At 53.0% G+C, this 23,670-nt stretch overlaps 1 protein-coding gene across 5 annotated transcripts in view; it reads right to left on the reverse strand.

Moving 5' to 3' along the window:
* ASIC1 (acid sensing ion channel subunit 1) overlaps positions 1 to 22,970 on the reverse strand; it is a 29,764-nt gene extending 6,794 nt beyond the window's left edge. For 2 of the 5 annotated variants that reach the window (XM_084751481.1, XM_084751479.1), the window contains exons 1-3: positions 22,432 to 22,970; positions 21,208 to 21,584; positions 20,477 to 20,672 (exon numbers count right to left, since the gene is read on the reverse strand). In XM_084751481.1, the coding sequence (XP_084607607.1) occupies positions 20,477 to 20,672; positions 21,208 to 21,569 (558 nt within the window). In that variant the 5' untranslated portion in view covers positions 21,570 to 21,584; positions 22,432 to 22,970. Of the gene's footprint in view, positions 1 to 365; positions 1,129 to 20,476; positions 20,673 to 21,207; positions 21,585 to 22,067; positions 22,230 to 22,431 lie in introns of those variants that run through there. The other 3 variants (XM_084751480.1, XM_084751477.1, XM_084751478.1) reach the window with 3 other exon arrangements.
* Positions 22,971 to 23,670: the final 700 nt, after the last annotated feature.

The following is a 23,670-nucleotide window of genomic DNA, read 5'->3' on the forward strand; positions in this document are numbered from 1 at the left end:
ACTATCACTCAAAAGATGATAGTCAACAACTGACTGCCAGTCATGGGCAGCCCCCAGCAGACCGAAGGTTGCCTTCATAGCTAGAACAGGCTGCGGGGCTTGAAGAGGGGGGGGGGCAGGGAGGGCAGGTGAGACTAGAGGATATTTCAGGCATCAGAACAGCAGCTAATTACTTGTGGGGACATATTTCATGACACAACTAGGAAAGGCTGTGAACCTGGACCTCTTTTCCTAGCTCCAGACTCTGGGATCCCAGGTGAGCTCTGGCCCGGGCTAGGTAGGGTTCAGCAGTTACCAGCCCCAGGTGCTGATGGCCAGAGAGAGGCACGCACAGCATATCCTCTCGAGGGGGAGGTCTCACTCACCACTGAGAAGTTGTGGGGACCACAGGGGCCCCCACAGTAGGAACAATAGAGCAGCATGTCCTCCAGCCGGTGGCAGGAGCGATTGTAGAAACGATGGAGATTAAAGGGCTCCCCGGAGAAAGCCTCTGGCCCAGGTGGAGCAAGGGGTATCCCAGGGTCATCACTTTCATCCAGCCCTAGCATGGGGGCCAGGTAGAGCAGGTCAGGGTAGCTGAGCTGGGACAAGCGCACGGCGTTGGTGTTACAGAGGGTGACCGCTGGGAAGACCAGCTCCGTGGTGGCCACTTCATCTAGCAAAGTTACGTGCGGGTAGCTGAGGTAATAGGCAACGCGGTCCCCTACCTGGCACAGGAAGGCACCCAGTGCTATGACAAAGGCCACTGCCCACAGGGCCTGCCTTGGCCCTGGACCCCCTTCCACAAAGACATGGCTGGCACCATGGAGGGTACAGCTATTGGCGAAGGCCACCAAGTCCCTGGGTGAGTCTCCCTCATCATCAACCTCTTTTACTGTCTCCTTTTCCTTCTCTTCGTCTTCCGATTCTGAGCTGTCCTGCTGCTGCCGGTGGTGATGGTGGGAACCCCAGATATCTCCCATGGGTCCTGGAGCCTCCTCTCCAGAGGAGAATGAAACAGAGCAAAAGATCTGGATGGGCATCCTCTCCAGGGGACAGGAGGAAGGTGCCGGAGGGGACGGAGATGGGACTTCACCAGCCTAGCTGTTTGTCCTTCCTTACCAGGGCCTCTGTGGCAGTGTGGCTGAGCTGGGACAGGGCACGAGGAGGAGGAGGAGGAGGAGGAGGAGGAGGAGGAGGAGGAGGAGGAGGAGGAGGAGGCCCAGACTGCCCTGCTGGGGAGGGTGGAGTCTGGACTCATGAATAATTGATGACAGTGGGAGAGGGAGGCCTGCCGCCCGGGAGGAGCGCAGCTGGAGACTTTTGCCTGCCACTGGCTCCGGCAAGATGGAGGTTTTAAGCAGAGTGAAAACCCTGGGACCTGTGTGGCTCTTTTGATACCCACTCCTCAGGTGAGGTGACGCCCACTCCTCCCATTGCGGGATGACCTCGGTGGCTGCCCTCCTCCAGGACCTGCGCGGAGGTGCTCATCCCTCCGTTTCCCCACCCCGATTCTGCCTTCGAACTTTTCCCCCTTTATCTAGATCTTCTGGGACATCCAAGCCTCGGGCCCTCTGAAGGCTCTCTAAGTCCTCTCCACCTATGATCTCTCCAATTGTTTCATTGACCATTGACGGAGACAGACAGACAGACAGACAGACAGACAGACAGACACACACACACACACACACACACACACACACACACACACACACTACCCAGGCTCCCCTCAGGCCTCTGTTCACTCTTACTATTCCTCTGATATTTAGTTCCCTTCCAGTCACTGACACCCCCCCACTTACTTCCGGTCACTCCCTGAGCCCCCAGTATCCCTGCCCTCAGCCCCTTGACCCTCAGGCTGCCCCTCCCCCAGCTCGTCTCTAACTCCCCTTCTCCCTGACCTACAGCTCTATTTTGGGTCCACATCCCTCCCCGCAAGCAAGCTCACGACACTTAGGTCTCATCCCCTCCCCCGTCCGGGTTTTTGTGGCTTGTGGGGCAGCCCAGGTTCCATTAGCAGACATTTCTTATTGACCACAGACTCATTTCGGACCAGTTCCCAGCACTGGGGGGTGGGGTGCGGTGGGGGACTCTTGAAACTGAAAAAGCTTGCTGACAGAACACCACCAACCCCTCCACAGCTTGCCTTTCCCCCTAAAATACAGGACAACCACTTTAGAAGGGGGTGTGGGAAGTTCTCCTCCAGGGGGTGGAAGAAACTGTGACCAGAATGTGACCAGAATGGAGGCAGAAGGTCTTTGGGCAGGTGGAGAGTGTTGGGATCTGACCTGAGAGCTGCCAGCCCACACCCTAGCGGCACACCCCCCTCAGGCCCCTCTGTGTGTTCTGATTACCCAAGGCCACTGGTTGAGGAACTTGAGCAGCCAATTCTCTAGGGCCAAGAAGGTGACCTAGGGAAGAGGGGGGCAGGGGGGAGGGAAGGGGGGAGGGAGGGAAGAGGCAAAGCAGATGAACTCTTTCTCAGCTTTTTCAGCAGTGTCAGCAGTTTGGGCTGAATACCCGGGCTTTCCCATTCCCTGCACTGTAAGGCCCATTTGCAGGAGAGACCCCCGGGCTATGTTGGGTTTGGGAAGAGCTGCCTGCTATGCAACTTTTGGCCTCAGCTTTACTGCTCAGGACACGGAGCCCAGCAGAAGAGAAGGCCGCGAGGTCTGGCCCCTCTCCAGCCTTCCACTGCCCTTAGACATGTCTCATGTCTTTTATATCCCTCTACGAATGGCAGCGTCTCCTTGTCCGTGCGCTCAGTTCATGTCATTGTCCTGCCCAGTTCCCTGCTTAAAGCTCCTCCATGCTTCCTGCTAAAGCTCAGTCCCTAAGATGGACCCGTGCAACTGAAAGCCCTGTGCCCTCATTTCTGACCCTGCCCCCCCCCCCCAATCCAGCATCCAGCCACCGGAAGCCTCCCATACATACTGCGCTCACCCACAGCCAGACTTCTGGTCAGCTCCTACTCATTTTTTCTCATCTCTTTTATTTTATTTATCTTTTTTTTTTTTTCTTCCAGTGCTGGGGACCGAACCCAGGGCCTTGTGCTTGCTAGGCAAGCGCTCTACCACTGAGCTAAATCCCCAACCCTTTTATTTTATTTATTATGACAGTGTGTGTTGCGTGTACAAATATGGTGGTCGGAAGACAACTTCCAGGAACTGGTTTTCTTTCTCCACATTGGGTTCTCAGAACCAAACTCCAGCTATCAGTTCTCTGCTTTTCCCTGTGGAGTCATCTTGCTGTCCCTCTGATGATGATGTCACCACCACCACCACCGTCATCACCACCACCACCACCACCACCACCATCATCACCACCACCACATCATCATCATCATCACCACCACCACCACCGTCATCACCACCACCACATCATCACTATCTTCATCATCAACAACAACATGGTCTCACTCTATAGCCCAGGTTGGCCTGGAATTTATTATGTAGATCAGTCTAACTTTGAGACCACAGAGACTGGTCGGTGCTAAGATTAAAGGGCACACCAACATTCCCGGTGCCTCTGATTATTTTTTTAAAGTTTATTTTTTACTTTTTTTGTTTACGGATGTTTTGTCTACACATGTTTCAGAGGAAAATTCTGGCGTTGGTTTACGGGCTGAGGTTGCCCATAGCTGCCCATCTGTCTTTTGCCCACTAGAGGGCACTCTCTCCCTCCTTCAGACATCCTGGAGCTGACCTTAACTTGGACTCAAAAAAAAAAAAAAAAAAAAAAAAAAGAGGAAACTAAGGCAGCAGGGAGGGAGCTTCAGGCTGAGAGTCCCCACCAGAGAGAAAGCTATGAAAAGAGACAGCAGCTTCAGAGGCTAGCGACTCGCTATAATTCCTCCTCACACTTGTACCAAGGCACACTTTATACTCCTACACAACAACACACAGGCACGGACACACACACATGCACATACAAACAGGCACACACACACACACATGCACATACAAACAGAGACACATGCACATACAAACAGGCACACACACACACAGACACATGCACATACAAACAGGAACACACACACACAGACACATGCACATACAAACAGAGACACATGCACATACAAACAGGCACACACGCGCGCGCACGCACACACGGCAACACACACACACACACACATGCACATACATGCACACATAGCCGTATACTTTCCCCCTCCCCCACCCCTTCCATCCTCCTTCCTTTAAAGTTCACTCTTGGTTTCATTTCATTCAGGTAGGCATGTTCCAGGGTTCTCAGTACTGGGAAGGCAAGAGGGAGGCCAGGAAACACGCACAGCCTGCGGACACGCACGGGGGCCCCTGAAGAGACGACCAGGGGCACACAAACACAGGTCTACACTCAACTCTGGGCCCTTGGTGGAGGATCTAGCTCGGCTGTTGGAGTGTTCACTTGAGCGAGGTCCTGGATTCCCTCCCTAAAGCCACATAAACCAGATGTGGCACCATGGGCTTGCAGTTCTAGCACTTGAGAGGCAGAAGCAGGAAGATCAGAAGTTCAAGGCCACTCTCAGCTACACCGCGAGATACAGGAGACCCCATTTCAAAATGAACACAGAGTCGGGTCTGGTCAAACACACCTTTCATCCCAGCACTTGGGAGGTCGAGGCTGGCAGGTCTCTGGGTTTGATGCCGGGCTGGTCTACATAGCAAGTTCTAGGCCAGCCAGGGTTACATAGTAAGATATACATGTGTGTGTGTATGCACTCAGGCCCATGTGTCCCTGTATGGGCACCAGAGGTTGAGTGACCTCTTCTAGAAATCTCCACCTTATAGTCAAAATAAGTATAAATCCATGAGTAACCAGTTTTGGGGCTTTCCATCCAAGGACGAGCCTCTTCCCCATGTCCCTCCCACCAGTACTGCTCCCTGGCAATGTGTAGGGACCGGATGGTTTCTTACTTTCTCTACATCCTTTCTGAATTTCACCTCCTTCCATGTCGGGGCAAGGTTTGGTGATTTTCAAGGAACAGCTCATGGGTTCTTTCCACAGCTCACCCACAGAGTAACCTCATCACCATTTGAAGAACAAGAACGGAAGCACAGGGCTCGGAAGACACCTCGATCCAGAAGTGACGACGGGTGTCGGTGTCATGCACGGGCATGAGGATCCGAGCTTGGATCCCCTGTACCAAGTAACACGTGCACAACTGTCTATAACTGCAGCCCTGGGAAGGTGGAGCCGGCTGGGCCTCTAGAGCCGGGGGCTAGCTGGGTCCTAGCTAACTCATGAGCTCCAGGTTCAGTGAGAGAGTCTGTCTCAAGAAGGCAAGTGAGGGAGGCTCAGCAATCAAGAGCACTGGATGCTCTTTCAGGGGACCTGGGTTCGATCCCCGGCACTCACATGGCAGCTCACAACTGCCTGTAATTCCAATCCCGGGGATTACACCCCCTTACACGGTACACGGATGTACATGTAAAAATTCAAGCGGGGGGGGGGTGGTGGTGGTGGTGGTGGCGCATGCCTTTAATCCTAGCACTAGGGAGGCAGAGGCAGGCGGATCGCTGTGAGTTCAAGGCCAGCCTGGTCTACAAAGTGAGTCCAGGACAGCCAGGACTACACAGAGAGACCCTGTCTCCAAAAACCAAAAAAATAAAAAATAAAAAAATTCAAATAGATACAATAAAATAGAATAATTTTTTTCAAAATAAATAGATGAAGAGTGATGGAAGAGGACACCCAACACTGATGTACATGGGCAAGAGCAAGCTTGCTTACACACACACACACACACACACACACAGGTACATGCACGAGGAGAGAGAGAGAGAGAGAGAGAGAGAGAGAGAGAGAGAGAGAGAGAGAGAGAGCCACAACAACCAATTCAAGTCTCCTGATGAGCAACTAATAAAATTAGAGCAGGCTGTGGTACGGCATACATACACTTAAAGGCAGAGACAGGGTAAATCTCTGTGAGTTCGAGGCCAGCATGGTCTACATAGTGAGTTCCAGGACAGCCAGAGCAAAATAGTTTTTAAAAAACACCTCAAGACAAACAAACAGACTGTCAGTAAAATGAGGTCTCTCCCACTGAACCCCTTCTTTCTGCATTGCTCATCAACACAGCGAGGAACAGAGAGTGGGCCAGACCCTGGCCTTATGGAGCTGTCTAGTGATTTAAGAACATTTACAAAAGAAACCATGACGAGTGTTATAAAAACACTATTTGGATTAAAAACAAGGAATTCCCGAAATTTGTGGATAAATGGATTGAGCTAGAAATGATCATGAGTGAGTTAACCCAGAAGCAGAAAGACTCAAATGGTATATACTCACTTATATCTGCCTATTAGCCCAAGGGGCATGTCCCACGAAAGCCTTCACTTACCAGGAAACTGAGACAGAGGGGAGGACATTCTAGTGGGACTCTAGATGAGAGAATCATGGGAGAATGGCAAAGTAGAAGGATCCAGAGGGTCCTAGAAGCCTACAAGTAGAACATTATGATAGGCAGATTTGGGCACAGGGGTCCTGCTCAAACTAAGGCACCAGCCAAGGACAATACAGGCAGTAAACCTTAAACCCCTACCCAGATCTAGACAATGGGCAGAACACTCTCCACAGTAGAGTGGAGAGTGGGGTATGACTTTTTCACGTACTCTGGTGCCTCACCTTTGACCATGTCCCCTGGAGGGGGAGACCTGGTGGCACTCAGAGGAAGGACAGCAAGTTACCAAGAAGAGACTTGATACCCTATGAACATATACAGGGGGAGGTAATCCCCCTCAGGAACAGTCATAGGGGAGGGGAATAAGGGGAAAATGGGAGGGAGGGAAGAATGGGAGGATACAAGGGATGGGATAACCATTGAGATGTAACAAGAATAAATTAATAAAGAAGAAAAAAATTAAAAAAAAAACACTATTCGGGCAGAGAGCCGGGAAGCCTAGCTCAGACTGGGAATCAGGAAGGCACCCTGAGGAAGTGAGGTTTGAAATTCATTGGAAACAACCCCCCCCCCTTCTGTCTCTGTGCTGCCCTCTCCGTCTCTCTGTCGTTCCCAGACACCTGCCGCCCCTTGTGCGTTTCAAACAGAGAGGAGTGAGGAGGACCTGACCGGAGGCAGCTGTGGCAGGGAAGGGAGGAAAGGAGAGCAGAAAGGAAGAGAGGATGAGAGACTGGGATTGAAGCTGCAGATCTTGTCAGGCCTTGGCACGTTCTATCAAGGCAGGCAAGGGAGCCGGGGTGCCCTAGTGGGTCTGCATAACCAGTGGGGCGGCTCTCCAGAGCACACGTGCAGGGCGAGGTAGGTTGGCGTTTGGTTCAGTACGTGCTGCCTTTCAGGAGCTTCAAGGCCACCCGAGTAAAGACGCTAATGGAAAATTGGCCATTGGAGCTGATGCTGTGGGGAGTGAGCTGGCCTGAAGCATGGGGCTGTCGGCTGGCAGCCTGTAAATGGTGATCAGCGTCATGGGTGAAGGTGCGACTGCCCAAGAATAGAATATACGCTGGGCGGTGGTGGCACACGCCTTTAATCCCTGCACTCGGGAGGCAGAGGCAGGCGGATAGCTGTGAGTTCAAGGCCAGCCTGGACTACAAACCAAGTCCAGGACAGCCAAAGCTACACAGAGAAACCCTGTCTCAAAAAACCAAAACAAACAAACTATATATACATACATATATATATATATACATACATAGTTTAAAAAAGAAAGATAGAAAGAAAGGAAATGAGACCTGATTTGGCAGCATCCACTAAAGCTAAACAGAACCCTACCTTCTGACTTAACCACAGCTCCTACGTCTACACCCAAGAGGAATGAGTACCATGTGTCAACCAAACACCAGGAACAAGAATGTTCACAGTCGCTCTATTTATAACAGCCCCAAACCGGTGACACCCCAAATGTCTAGCAATAGTGGAATGGCTAAATAAAGTTGCATTCTATTCATGTATTGAGACACCACACAGCCTGGAAGAAGTGGCTATCGCGTGACTGACTCTCACAAGTTACCGTGCACAAAAGCAGACAGCTGGAGAAGTACAGTATTGTGGGGCCCATAAGACGCACTGTCTCCTCCCAAAAGTGTGTGTGTGTGTGTGTGTGTGTGAATTAGGGTGCGCCTTACGGTCCGATTACTGTTTCACTCTTTTTCTTGTTGTATTGCTCTAAAAACTGGGTGCGTCTTCTGGTCAGTTGCGTCTTATGATCGGAAGAATCTGGTAGACTAAGGGTAAGTACAACTCAGGGACATTTAGAAGAAGTGAATTTATCCTCACTGCTAGAGCAACGGCCAACTCCCATGGGGCGGCGCTGACCTGAAGGAACCACCTGAGGTGTTGGAAATGTTTTGTGTCAATGAAAATACATACCAGTGTAGTATGTACTACTGCATTGTAAGACATCCCAGTGCAACATTCTCCAACCTGTGCCTTTAAATGACATCCTTATGACTTAGAAAAATGAAACCACAGGCTGGGCCTTGAGTGCACACTGTACACACTAGCCAAGTAGAAGAAGAGATTGAACTGGCAAAGAACCAGAGAAGTGGCCAGACGTAGGAGATAAGCCAAGGCTTGACAGTCAGGAGACATAATGGCTTAGAAAATGGGTAGGGTCAATTTGCTGCAGCTCTGGGGATCAAAGCCAGAGCCTTCAGCATGCAGGCAAGCTCCATAGCATTGAGTTTTGCCCCCAGCCCCTTAAAGATTTATTTTTAAATTTATTTTGTTGTTGCTTTCTTTTATGTTTCAGGCTCAAAAAAAAAAATATTTATTTACTTAATGTATATGAGTGCTCTGTCTGCGTGTACACCTGCAGGCCAGAAGAGGGCATCAGATCTCATTATAGATGGTTGTGAGCCACCATGTGGTTGCTGGGAACTGAACTCAGGACCTCTGGAAGAGCAGAGAGTGCTCTTAGCCGCTGAACCCCTTATATTTCCCATTTTTAAAGACAGTGTCTTCTGTAGCTCAGACTAGTCTTGAACTTTCTATGTAGTTGAGGATAACATTTAACCTTTGATCTTCCTGTTTCTATCTCCCAAGAGCTGGGATTAAGGGGATGTGCCACTATACCCACCTCTCCACACCCCCCCTACACTTTAGAGACAGGGTGTCACATGTACCCCAGCTGGCTTTGAACTAATTATGTAGGGAAGGGTGATCTTGAACTTCTGATCCTCCTGCCTCCACCTCCAGAGTGCTGAGATCATAGGAACTAGCTACATTACCCTGCTGGATAGGGCTGGAGATAGGACCCAGGGCTTCATGCAAGCACCAGGCAAACCCTCCACCCACTGAGCAGGTCCCCGGCCCTCCCCAGGGTGGTTTCAATGAGAATGACTCCCTACAGGGTCATATATTTGAAAACTTGGTCCGCAGTTGGCAGAACTGTTTGGGAAGGATTAGGAGGTGTGGCCTTGTTGGAGGAGGTGTGCCACTGGGGTCAGGCTTTGATGTTTCAGAAGTCCGTGCCATTCCCCCCAGTTAATGTCAATGCCTCCTGTTTGTGGATCAAGATGTGACCACTCAGCTCCTGCTCCAGCACCATGTCTGCTTGGATGCTGCCATGCTCCCTGCCATGATGGTCATGAACTCTAACCCTCTGGGACTGTGAGACCTCAATTAAATGCTTTCTTTTATTAGCTGCTCAATCGTGTTGTCTTATTTTGGCAATAGATATGAAACTAACATGCTGATTGGATCAAGTGAGCAGGAGGCAGCAATCACTTTAGACTTATTTGTAACACCTGTGGACATCAGAGTATGCAAAATAAATCCAATCAAAATGAAAGGGCTGCCAGGCGTGGTGGTGCACGCCTTTAATCCCAGCACTCGGGAGGCAGAGGCACTCGGATCTCTGTGAGTTCAAGGCCAGCCTGGTCTACAAAGTGAGTCTAGGACAGCCAAGGCTACACAGAGAAACCCTGTCTCAGAAAAAAAAAAAATCAAGGGCGTTCTACCTCAGTGAAGTTTCTAGGAGTCTGGGTGCAGTGGGGTACACCGAGATAGTCCTTCTAAGGTGAAGGGCGAGTCACTGCACTTGGCCCCTCCCACCATAAGGAAAGACGCTCAATGCTCAGCGGGCCAACTTGGGAGTCTGAAAGCAGCATGTTCCTTACTTGGGGTGACCCCCGACACGCCAAGTGACTTGGAAAGCTGCCAGCTTTGAGAGAGCGGCCCGGAACAGAAGGGTCTGCAACAGCTTGAGCCTGCTCTACTACCTGGATCATATGATTCGGCTGACTCAGTGGCCCTTGAGGTGCCAATGATGATAAGAATGCTGTTTGGGCCTGGTGGTGGTGTCGGCGCACGCTTTTAATCCCAGCACTCGGGGGCAGAGGCAGGCGGATCTCTGAGTTCGAGGCCAGCCTGGTCTACAGAGTGAGTCCAGGACACCCAGGGCTACACAGAGAAACCCTGTCTCGAAAAAACAAAACAACAAAACAAAAAAGACTTCTGTGTGGACCCTTTGGTGGCTGCAATAGGTGGATCCCAGAGGGGACTTCATTTGTGGTACCAAAGTCTTACATAACTTTTCCTATTTCCCTGATAAGACAATACGCCTAAGGCAACATTTAATGCAGGGCTCACAGCTCCAGAGCGTTAGAGTCATGGCGGGCAGGCATAGCACTGGAGAAGGAGCTGAGTGGTCACATCTTGATCTACAAGATACAGGCGCGGCACAGCGATAGCTATCTGGACTAGCACGGACTTCTGAAACGTCAACGCCTATCCCCAGTGGCACGCCTCCTCCAACAAGGCCACACTTCCTAGTCCTTCCCAAACAGTTCCAACAACTGGGAACCAAGTGTTCAAGTACATGAGCCTATGGGGACCAGTCCATTTCAAAGCACCACACATCTTATCGGATAGCCTGGGCTACCCTGCAATTTGGGATCTTCTTGCCTCGGTTTCCTGAGCAGCTAGCTGGGTCTGCAGGCCTGCGCTGCCACGTACGGCTTGGCTCAACAGTTATTTGTTGTTGTTGTTTCATTTTTGTTTTTGTTTTTTCCGAGACAGGGTCTCTCTGTGCAGCCTTGGCTGTCCTGGACTCACTTTGTAGACCAGGCTGGCCTCGAACTCACAGAGATCCACCTGCCTCTGCCTCCCGAGTGCTGGGATTAAAGGCGTGTGCCACCATGCCCGGTGGCTCAACAGTTTTTTAAAAAAATATTTTATTTATTTATTTTATGTTTATGAGTGCTCTATTTGCATGTACACCTGCAGGCCAGAAGAGGCTATCAGATCACATTATAGATGGTTGTGAGCCACCTTGTGGTTGCCGGGAATTGAACTCAGGACCTCTGGAAGAGCAGTCAGTGCTCTTAACCACTGAGCCGTCCCTCCAGCCCGGCTCAATAGTTTTTTAAAGCTATTGAAAATCAAGAATTAAACATGTTTGCTAGATTTGGCGATATGAAGATGACCATTGGTCTTTCGTTAAGCCATTCAGAGTGGTAGAATCAGAAAGGCAGCTGGGGATGCTGACTGGAGGAACTGCGTATTGAGAGCGGCACACATCGCTTTTAATAACACTGCCGAGGAATCCCAATAGTGTGGAGGGGCCCGGAGAGATGGCCCACTGCTTAAACAGTGCTCTTCCAGAGACCTGGTTTGAGCACTCGCCATGTGGTTACTGTTAAGAACCGTAAGTACCTTCAGTTCCAGGGAATCTGATGCCCTCCTCTGGCCTCGCCAGGTACTGCATACACACAGCGCACAGACACAAAATACAGAAAATATAGATAAATCTCAAGCCAGGCATGGTGGCGCATGCCTTTAATCTTAGCACTCCACTCAGGAGGCAGAGTCAGGAGGATCACTGTGAGTTTGAGGCCAGCATGGTCTACAAAATGAGTCCAGGACAGCCAGGCCTACACAGAGAAACCCTGTCTCAAAAAACAAAACAAAACAAAAAGTCTAAAAAATGTGGTAGTCCTGAGACTACCACTGCAGGATCAGGGGACCAGTTGTGGGTTCTTTTAAGGTTGGGGATTGGAAAGATGATGAAATTCAACAACAACAACAAAAAAGCAGAGGTTTTGCTGGGTACAAATAGCATATGCCTTTAGTTCCAATATTTGGGAGGCAGAGGCAGATGGATCTCTGGGAGTTTATATAGTTTCCATAAAATAAAACAAAATAGCCAGGTGTGGTGGCATACACCTTGAATCCCAGCACTGGGAGGCAGAGGTAGGCGGATCACTGTGAGTTCAAGGCCAGCCTGGTCTACAAAGTGAGTCCAAGACAGCCATGGCTACACAGAGAAACCCTGTCTTGAAAAAAACAGAAATAAATACATAAATAATAATAATAATAAAATGCTGGGCAGTAGTGGGGCTCGCCTTTAATCCCAGCACTTAGGATGCAGGGGCAGGTGGATCTCTGTGAGTTCCAGGACAGCCTGGTCTACAGAGCAAGTCCAGGACAGCTATAGCTACACAAAGAAACACTCTTTCAAATCCTCCCCAAAATAAAAACAATAAATAAAATAAAAAACAGGCATCTAAATATTTGGTACACTCATGAGGGGGTGGGATTTCTGGGGTCACTTCTGTGCCCCTTCCTTCCCTTCCTGCCCCATCACACTGCTTCTCCTCAGAGCACAAGGAGCTGGGGGAAGCCAGAGCATCTCGGCCTGCCTCCCAGTCCTGTCCCCACAGCCTGAGGAGCCCGGACTTGGAAGACCCAAAGTTAAAGCCCTAGACTGTCATGATCTCTGGCAAATCTAACATCCCTGACCTCAGTTTCCCCATCTTTCCAATGATGGAATCAAGTCTTAAATGAACATAAAGGGAATTTATAATCCCAAAGCGAGACTGAAAGTTCCTGCCCTGGGCTCCTCCTGAAACAACAAGGCTGCCTAAACAAAAGGCCCCTCCCGCAGCACACACAACTGTGTGTGCCCCCACGGATATCCACAAGTGTCCAGTCCACATTCTCCCCCAGACCTGGACAGGAAGGAGTATGTGCACGCTTGCTCCCTAGAAGCACTCACGCAGGGCGTGTATTCCAAGAAGTCTGGGTTTCATGCAGGGCGTGTGCTTCAAGAAGTCTGGGTTTGGCCGCCCTCGTGGCTCAGGCCACACTGCCTGGGACACAGCAACTAGAGAGACACAACACTAAAGAGCAAAGCCCAACCTCCAGGGCCCAGAGACAGCCAGTCACATCGAAGGCCTGCAGAGGAGGGGTGATGGGCTGGGGGGCTGGGGGGCTGGGGGGCTGGGGTGTGTGGGGGGCGGTATTTCCTTCTTAGAACTCATGCATAGGATCTCAAAAGATCTTAACCGGCTGCTCAAGCTCATGTTCTCTCTCTCTCTCTCTCTCTCTCTCTCTCTCTCTCTCTCTCTCTCTCTCTCTCTCTCTCTCTCTCTCTCTCTCTCTCTCCCTCTCTCTCCCTCTCTCTCTCCCTCCCTCCCTCCCTCTCCTCTCCTCGGAACCCAGTTCTTACAACCTCTTAAGGGAGCACAGCAGTTTCAGGCTCACTTAAAAATATCACCCAGGGCCAGGCACAGTGGCACACGCCTTTAATCTCAACACCAGGGAGGCAGAGGCAGGTAGATCCTCTGAGTTCAAGGCCAGCCTGGTCTACAGAGCGGAGTCCAGGACATCCCATCCAGGGCTACACAGAGAAACCTTGTCTCAAACAAAACAAAATAAAAAAGAACAACAAAAAGAGAAACAAAAATGTGCCGGGTGTGGTGGCGCACGCCTTTAATCCCAGCACTCGGGAGGCAGAGGCAGGCAGATCGCTGTGAGTTCGAGGCCAGCCTGGTCTACAAAGTGGGTCCAGGACAGCCAGGGCTACACAGAGAAATCCTGTCTCGAGAAACAAAAACAAACAAACAAACAAACAAAAGATAACACTTCAGCACAACCCCTCTCTTCACAGGAAACTGGACCTAGAAACTGAGAAATTAGGTCTGGTGGAACTCTGCCCCTAGCCCAGCCCGGCCCAGCCCTCCGCCCCAGCCCTCCGCCCCAGCTAGGTACGGCTTACTCTTGTTTTGTCCTCCTGTCCCACCTTTCAGTCTGCCCACCCAAGGGTCCTGACTGGACTGTTCTCAGCCAGAATGCAGCATCCTTGGCAGCCACAACTCAGACCAAAACCGAGTGAAAGTTTGTGCCTGGCTAGTGGCTGTGTGAGGTGGTGCTGCCCCCGAGGGGTGTTTGGAGTAGTTGAGCTAAGGCAGCAGGTGGAAGGATTCTACCTGGGTTTTGCCAAGTCCCCAGAGGGCTGCAGTGAGCTCTGGCTTTCACTGCCACACCTCAGCCCTAGGGCAGGAGCTGGCACTAGGAATCACAGGTGGCTGGTCACCCCTTACTCCCGACCCCTCATTTCCAGTCTCTAGTTTCCCTCACCATATCACCAACCCTCCCTTCTAGAATCACGGCTGCTTTCCACAGAGTCGAAGCCACTCAGGAGTGACCTGTGCCTGTAACAGAATGTCCCCAGTCAGCAGCTGACATCCCTTCTGCCCTCAGGACACTGTGGGGTGTAGCATCGTCTCCCATCGAGCCGTCCAGTCCCAGGGGCTGCTGGCTGGGCATTAGCTGGGCATCCAGGAAACACTGCTTCTCCCAACCCTTACTTCCGACTCTGCCCCTAGAGACACTTAGTTACTTACATCAATTCCCTATTACTTTAGGCAAGAGCAGAGAGATCAATTAGCTTAGAGTAGCCTCTTAGCAGATAGCAGTCCAGGAGGACTAGCTGGGGCGGGAGAGGGGGAGGGGCGGGAGAGGGGGAGGGGCGGGAGAGGGGGAGGGGCGGGAGAGGGGGAGGGGCGGGAGAGGGGGAGGGGCGGGAGAGGGAGCCAAGTTGCCCAAAGGCTGTAAGTCTACGCTGGAGAAAGAGGGGAGGGCACAGAAAGAGACGCTGCCATACCCCAGGGTCTCTGGGTTCCTGTAGCTGGCCTTGCCCACCCTGCTGCTCTCTCCACACTGCAGCTCAGTCCAGGGACTTCCCAGGGAGGAAGGCAGGACGGGGTGTGTGTGTGTGTGTGTCTGAGTTCCTCGGGTGAGTGGAGCCTCTGGAACTTGTTTTTGCCTCCCCTCACTCCCCTGGGCAGGGTCATCAGGACAGCCTGCCTTCCCTCCTCTTCCTCTCCTCACCCTGCCAGCCCCTCCCTAGTGGGAGGGTGATAAGATCAGCCCCCTAAGGACGTTAAGGATGTTCGCTCTGAGCTTCTGTGGGGTCCTGAGGGAGGAAGGGGTGTTAGAGAAGGGGCTGCCATTCCTGGCCTTTGGTTATTTGTTGTTTGTTTGTTTATTATTTTTTACTTTTTGTAGTTGTTGGCGCAGAACCTAGTACCTCACTCTTGGCAACCAAGCGCCCCACCCCACCCCACCCCCCGCCCTCCCATCCCCCCACCCCCGCATCGCTAAGCTGCATCCCCAGGCCTCAAGTTGCTTTAGATGACCCCTCTCTGTCCCCAGTCTGAGCCCCAGGATCACACCTCCTCTTAGATTAACACCTCCCTCCAGTGTTCCAGAACATTCTTGTCTCCCTTCAGAAAGAACCCTGGAGGAGGGCCCACCCCGTTCACTGGGTGATTGTCCCCACTTGAACATCTAGAGGAATCCTGTGAGCACTCCACAGCTCCCTGCCCCAGTTCCAGGCCTGCTTGAGATTGCTGCTCCTCCTACCACACCCCTACTTCAGAATACCCACGGTCTGTTTCCTCTTTCTCTTCCGAGGCCCAGACATGAATCCCTGCTTCTTTCTCCCTAGGCGAAGGCTGCAGGGCTGGCACAGGGTGGAGTGGGCGACCATCTGCAGGCCCCCTCCCATCGGTGCTGCTCAGCATTCCAGCCACGTCGCTCTCCCAGTGCCAGGGATGGATAAGGCGCAGCTGGGGGCTGCCACCAGCTGTGACTGTGCTAGCTCCAGGCCCCCCTCCCGCCACCCGGAGACTAGCAGCAGCTGAGGCCCCACTCCTACCCGGCCATGGAACCCCCCTGCCCTGCCGTGGCCTGGCTGCCCTCAAGGTGAGGAAGGAGAGATGAGCTGCAGACTTTGTTGTTGCTCCGGTAACCAAGCACCCCACTGGGAAGGAAGGGAACTGGCCAGGAAAGAAGGGGCCTTGTCTTGGGTCTTCCTTGCTTTCTTGGTTACTCAGGAGGGAGCTTCTGATGTCTACCCAACTGGTTTGCCTAGGGTATCCCGTAGTGTACTGCCACCTGCCTTTCTGCAGTCCCAAATGACTTTCAACATAATTTCTCCCAGACTTAGCTCAGGCCCCACACTCTGACCACCAGTCCTGCACCTCCTGTGGGTGAGCTGGGTCCACAAGCACATCTAGAGGAGGGATGGCCAATCAGGGGCGACGGAATCCTCGGGCACTGGAGTAGCCCCGTTCTGTACCTTCCCGAACAGTCCTCACAGAGTAGCTGCCGTTTATCCGAAGGCTGCCTTCAGAAAACACACAAAGGGCCCACATATGCCATGCACACAGTATCCACAAACACAGAGTGAAGGCTTGGGCCCTCAGTGAACACTCCCAGCTCGGCCGGGCGGGCGTAGTGGCGCACGCTTATAATCCCAGCACTCAGGAGGCCAAGATAGAATTGTGAATTTTTAGACCAGCCTGGGCTACAAAGTAGGACATCTCCTTCATCTCAAAAGTAAAACACAAACGAACAAAAACGACCCCTTCCTCTTGAGGGATGTCAGGAGAGTCTCCTGTCAGCCCTGACCCTGAAGACAAACGTTTTTTCTTAGTGCTACACTGGCTCAGAGGTTAGATTCACATCCTTGACACAGCTTCAGGCATAGTGGAGAATGATAAGGCTGGGAGGAAGATGTTCGTATAAGACCAAAGAGAGGAGGGGAGGGGAGGGGAGGAGGGGAGGAGGAGGGGAGAGGAGGGGAGGGGAGGAGGAGGGGAGGGAAAGAGGGGAGGGGAGGAGGAGGGGAGGGGAGGAGGAGGGAGGGGAGGGGAGGGGAGAGGGAGGGGAGGGGAGGAGGAGGGGAGGGGAGGGAGGAGGGAGGGAAGAGGGGAGGGAGGGAGGGAGGGAGGAGGGGAGGGAGGAGGAGGGGAGGGGAAGAGGAGAGGAGGGAGAGGAGGGGAAGGAGGAAAAGGAAGGGAAAAGGAGAAGCCCTCCCGCCCTTCCCACTCCCACGGAGCTTCACTTGCAGATCCCTACAGGCAGGCATGGTGGTGCTCTTGAGGAAAGAGCCTGGTGGTGAGGTCCACCTGCTGGCAGTGGGCAAAGGCTGGAGACTTTGGATCCAGTCAGCCTAGGGTCTGGTCTTTGACTCAGGCTAAGAAACAGCATCTCTAGTGTTCCCTGACAATACAGAACCAAGAAGTGCCACAACTGGGTCTTCAGGACACTGGCGTGTGTGTGTGTGTGTGTGTGTGTGTGTGTGTGTGTCCTGAGCGAGAAGCCACAGCTGGGTCTTCAGGATGGTAGTGTGTGAGTCTGTCCCATGAGTGAGAACTCACATTGGGGCTAGAGAGAGGGCTCAGCAGTTCAGAGCACTTGGTGCTCTTTCAGAGGAGCCAGGTTTGAGTCCCAGCAGCCACATCAGGCGCTTGCTACTGCCTGTAACTCCCAAGGATCCAATGCCCTCTTTCTAGCCTCTGAGGACACCCACATACGCATGCTCATATGTATATGAGGAAGCACACATACACACAAATAAAAATAACAATTTTTTTAAAAAAAGGACAGGTTGCTTTAGAACTATGCAAACCAAACACATCTCTTTCTGACAGCTTAGAATTGTCTCTCAAACAGTATGGGCCACTCACATTTCATTACGTGTGTGTGTGTGTGTGTGTGTGTGTTTATGGTTGTGTGCACACACGCCACAGCACTCATGTGGAAGTCAGAGGACAGTATATGTGGGAGTTGGTTTTCTTCCACTGTGCGGATCTCAGGGTTTGAACCCAGGTCGTCAGGCTTGGTGGAAGCACCTTTACCCACTGAGCCATCCTGCCAGTCCCCAACTAAACTTTTCATGGACTTACTACATCCGCATTTTACACCTTAGCACCTCCCCACTTTGAGCCGTGCACTTACCTCCTGCATCCTACACGGCGGCTCCTCTCTTCCCTGGTGGTCCCCTTCTGCTTATATATGCAATGTGCTGGAGGCAGACAGCTACTTTCTCTCCTGCCTTCACCTACAGTTCTAATTCTCCTGGAAACACAGTTTATGAGCCTGGGAAGGTCTGGGGAATCTAAGACTTTGCTGTTGTGCAGGAGCAAAAGAGAAAACGTGGCTGCCCCCGGGGTAACGGCCTCCTAGCATGGCTGGGCAAGAAGTGTGGTCTAGGGGCCCCCAAACGGGTCCGCATCACAGAGCTTAAGGAGACTGGGAAGTCTTGTGTAAGCTCGCAGGGGATGTGAAGCATGCCGGGGCTCTAACCTCTTCACGCAAACAAGCGGGCCCATGAAGCCTAACGCCAAGAGGAAGCAAGCAGGCTGAAGAGACAGTGGTCAGGGAGAGAGGCGGGTACTGAGGGTGGAGCGTCAGGAAGAGGCACGAGAGGAGGGAGATCTGGGGAGCAATGTCAAAGGTGGAAGTGGCACAGAAACTTCAGGGCCAGCAATACTAAGATAAGAGCATAGTGCCCTGGCCCCTATGGAGACGTGGGTTCTAATCCCGGATCTGTCACGAACCAGCGGGCTAGTGAGCTGAGGCAGATCATTCTGCTTCTTTGTGTCTCTGTCTGTACATTCGTAAGATAGAGATAATGCTGGGCGGTGGTGGCGCACGCCTTTAATCACAGCACTCGGGGGGGGGGGGGGGGGAGGCAGGCGGATCGCTGTGAGTTCAAGGCCAGCCTGGTCTACAAAGTTAGTCCAGGACAGGCAAGGCTACACAGAGAAACCTTGTCTCGAAAAACCAAAAAAAAAAAAAAAAGATAGAGATAATGTGATTATTTATCAAGGGATTGAGTCTAGACTCCAGATCCTTAGGGTTCTTTCTAGCCTTTTTTTGTGTGTGTTGGTGTGTGTGTGTATGTGTATTGGTGTATGTGTGTATGTATATTGGTGTGTGTATGTGTATTGGTGTGTGTGTGTATGTGTATTGGGGTGTGTGTATATGTGTGTGTGTATTGGTGTGCATGTATGTGTGTATATTGGTGTGTGTGTGTGTGTGTGTGTGTATTGGGGTGTATGTATATGTGTGTGTGTATTGGTGTGCATGTATGTGTATATATTGGTGTGTGTGTGTGTGTATTGGGGTGTATGTATATGTGTGTGTGTATTGGTGTGCATGTGTGTGTATATTGGTGTGTGTGTGTGTGTGTGTGTGTGTGTGTGTGTGTATCTCCCTACAGAGCCCAAGCCGCACACCTTGAACTCAGCCTCCTCTTGCCTCCGTTCCTTATGTTCTAGGACTACAGGCTTGTGCCATTGTAGCCAGGGGTTTTGTTTGTTCAGTTTCAGAAAGAGCCTTATTTTTGTTGCCTAAGCTGGTCTCAAACTCACAGGCATTGACTGTTCATCCTGCCTCGGACTCCTAAGTATCTGGGACAATGTGTCAACACGCCTGTGTACAGTTTTGGTCTGTTTGACACAGGGTCTAGCTATGTAGTTCAAATGGCCTCAAAGTCCCAATTGGGCTCAGCCTTCCAAGTGCTGGGATTGCAGGTGTGTACCCCACAGCAAGCTATGTGTGTGTACCCCCACAGCAAGCTGTGTGTGCATCCCCACAGTCAGCTCTGTGTGTGTCCCCACAGTCAGCTATATGTGTGTGCTCCACAGCACGCTATGTGTGTACACCCCAACAACCAGCTATGTGTGTATATCCCCACAGCCAGTCATGTATGTGTGTAGCCCCACAGTTAGCTCTGTGTGTGCACCCCACAACCTGTGGTGTCAGCCGAGGCCACCACCGAGAGCGTCAACAGGGTTTGAGATAAATGGCAGGGGTGGCATCTCCATTTTCAAGAGGCAAAGAAAGCCTCCAGTTCAGCTGTGACTGTGCTGCCCTGCGAGTGTGTGTGCACTCACATGTGTGCGTGTGCCTGAGTGTGTGTGGTGAGAGTGTCGTGGAAAGAATGACCTGCGTGGCTGCTCCCGAGGAAGCTTCCCTTCCCCTCTGGCTTCACAAGCTTTTTGACAAGCAGTCATGTCGCCCAGGAGGATCTTATCCGATGCGAGCAAACTTGGCTTCCCAGCCTTCCCGGCTTCCATAGGGCTGGGAATGTGGGATGGCAAAGTCACCCATTTATTCCAAGCTCTCAGGTGACAGCCTTGCTACTTTTGAGTAACGAGACTGTAGTTGGAGCCACTCAGGGTGACGTGTGTTTGTGTGTGTGTGTGTATGTGTGTCTGAGCGCGTGCGCGCGCGTCTGCATGGGTGATTGGTGTAGTGTATACCACAGGCTTTTCCTCTCTGCCATCACAGATGCAGAGCACAGGCTCAGGTCTTCAAGCAGTACAAAGGTACCACGTGCTGAAAAAAGTCCTTGTCGGCCAGAAGTAAACCCCAGCACACCCAGAACGGCTTCCTCCTCGTCTCCTCCCCTTCTAGAGACTTGGGTGACACACTCTACACCAGGGACTCACTCACCACTTTGAAGTCTTCGGCGCTGCAGGCCTCCCCTCGGAAGTGGCAGGAGAGCAGCATGTCGCGAATGTCGTGCCCTGCTCTGTCGTAGAACTCCCGCATGTTGAAGGGCTTGGGTTTGAAGCTACGGAAGTTGGCCTTGTCCTGCAATATCTCCAGCTGCTTTTCGTCGGCCATCTGTGTGTCCGGTATCTCATACCTGGAGCCCAGGGGTGAGTGGCACACGGATGAGAGTGATCACTAGTGCCCTACTTGGGGTGGGGTGGGGGGCACGCTCAGGCCCCGGAGGATCAGATCTGGGCAGAGAGGTAAAGGAGGAGAGCTGGGCACGTCAGGAGAACCTGACGCATGGGATGTGAGGAGGCAAAGGGCGTGTAGTGGCTGCTGGGGGGGCTGGGATGAGAAACATAAATAGATCAGGAGCTATAGGTAGCACGGCGTCTCCCCGGTAAAGGTGGTCCATCGCATCCCCTAAGTGAGGCAAGGAGGATACAGTGGCAGGAGGAAGGTAAAACTCACTCCAGGAAAGGAGCCACGGACACAAAGCTCAGGCTGGGTAGGGACAGAGCGGTTCTGACCTATGCTGGCTCAGGTTGTGTGTAGGTATCTGGTGCCTCTCTGCTCTGAGTGGTGGGTTTAAGGGGGTGCTAGAGGGCAGAGCTGGTTGCCTTTTGGTGGGGTAAGGAGGCTGCCGTTCCGCAAGCTACGCAGAGGGGTGGATGGGAGCTGCCCACCTGTTGTTGAGCAGGGCCAGCAGTTCCCCAGCGTGGTACAGGTCATTCTTCGAGACTTGGCTAAAGCGAAACTCGTTGAGGTTGCAAAGAGTGACGGCAGGGAAGGTGAGCTGGGAGGCGGCCACCTCGTCAAGCTTGGTGACGTGATGGTAGCAGAAGTAGTATTGCACGCGCTCGGTGCACACGCACAGCAGGACGGCCAGTGAACCCAGGAAGCACAGGGCCCACAGTGCCCGCTTCAGAGACAGCCGCTCATAGGAGAAGATGTGCGCCAGGCCGTGCAGCGTGGAGCTGCTGGCGAAAGCCTGGATGCTCACGGGCTGGACACCACCCACCTCCTCCTCCTCGGTCTTCAGTTCCATGCTTGCCAAGGGATCCTGAGGGAAGGAGAGACAACACTCTGTCACTGTCCTGAGATGGGGGCACGTATAGGACCCCTCCAACTATGTCCGGAGGTCACGGCTCATCCAAGGGAAGGCTTCCCCTGGCATGCAGGCTCCAAGGCAGCTTGACTGAGGGACCAGGCAAGTTGATAACTGTTAAAATATAGAGGCTCGGGGTGTCAGAATGTTCTGCGAGGAAGCTTCCGGACTGTGGGAGACCCCAGAGGGAATGAGGGAAGTCCCTATGCACCCACAGGCAGGCACGGGAGTTCCCTCAGGATGTGAGGTCACTCTGGGACAGGAATGTCTACCCCAGCCGAGAGATCAAACTCCCCATGATGGGGTGAGGCGCTCTTCTCTTGATGAAGGGTATCCCCAGGAATAGGCTGTCACCTTAAGAGCTAAACCAGGGCCAGAAAATCTTCAGAGGTGGGAACATCTGGGGAGGGGCCCTGCCTGACCTGCCTGAATCCTCACCTTCTGTGTCTCCCGTTCTCAAACAGGCACAGGCGCAGGCTGTGTGTGTGTGTGTGTGTGTGTGTGTGTGTGTGTGTGTGTGTGTGTGTGTGTGTGTTTGGGAGGGGATGATAGGCTGCCTGAGGTGGATGTATGGAAGGGGGGGGGGCGCGGTTCCCTATGACAGCCAGTTGTCCCCGCCCCGAACGCATCCCCCCCTAGTCCAGCTTCTCCGTCGCAGTCAGATTCCCCGCTCGCCCCCCCCCCGCCCCCTCCCCATCCGCCAAGCCTCCCCAGAAGCTGGGGAAAGCTACAAGGGAGGAGAGTCTCTGCTTTGGGGCGCCGGGGAGCCCCGTGGCCCAAGGCGACCGGGTCGGAAACCCACCTGAGGGGGCTGGTGAAAGCCGGCCGCCGCTGTAGGTCCTGGGGCGCGAGGCCGTCCGTGGGCTCAGCGCCGCGCCGCGGAGGGGCTCATGGCCCGGAGCCCGAGCCGCCGGCCGCCGCGGCACCCGCGCAGAGCCCTGCAGGGAGCGGCTCGCCCGGCCGGCTCGGCTCAGCTCGGTCCGCCGCCCGCGCGTGCTTGCTCGCTCGGCTCGGTCCGCCCCGGGCTCGGCGCGCTGGCGCTGCGCGGTGCTCTCAGCCCCGGGATCTGCAGGGATCCATCGTCCGGCCGGGAGGCGGCGGAGGGGAGGAGGAGGGGAAAGGGTGCGCGTGCGCGCCTACGAGTGTCTGCGAGGGTGTCTCTGGGCCGGTGTGCGCGGGCCCCCCCACCCCCCGGCCCGGGAGCGGAACCGAGGGCTCCCCCCGCTGGCTCGCCTCCTCTCGCTGCTCTCAGCAGAGCCGCCTAGCTTGGATCCCGGAGCCAGCTCCCTGCTTGCGAGGCCCTGTGGCTTGTGTGTGAGTGACTATGTGTGTGGTGTGTGTGAGTGCGCGCGCGCGCGCGAGTGCGCGCAGGAAGGAGGGTGTCTGCCCCCAGCGTCCCCCTCCCCACGCTGTCTTCTTTGGATCGAAGCTCCTGCCTCTCATTTCTGCTTTCTCTGGTGGCACATGAACACGTGTACACACACACACACACACACACACACACACACACACACACACACTCCGAGTCACAGTCACACTTGACTGATTCAAGCACTTGCCTGTGTGGTGATAACAGACACACACAGACCAGACACTTACCCTGTCACTCAGCCATCCACACATTACACATCCCTGAAGCCTGACCCACATGTGAGCACTTACCTATTTGTGCGCATTCACTCACCTGCTCTTATACTGCTTTCCACCTACATGTGACACACACACATGCACACATATAAACACCTTTGGCCACTCGACCCCATTTGTGTGTACCACTGGATTTCTTAAGGAGCGTGTATGCAGGCGCTCTTAAAAAAAACAAACAAAACAAAACCAAAAAACCCTGCCAAATCTCTAAAATAGAAACAGGCCATGCGTGGTGGTGCACACCTTTAATCCCAGCACTCGGGAGGCAGAGGCAGGCAGATCACTGAGTTCGAGGCCAGCCTGGTCTACAGAGGGAGTCTAGGACAGCCAAGGCTACACAGAGAAACCCTGTCTTGGGAAAAAGAAAAACAAAAAACAGAAGGGAGGACATGGC

The sequence above is a fragment of the Acomys minous genome, assembly GCF_964271855.1.
Source record: "Acomys minous genome assembly, chromosome: 12".
Taxonomy (NCBI): domain Eukaryota; kingdom Metazoa; phylum Chordata; class Mammalia; order Rodentia; family Muridae; genus Acomys; species Acomys minous.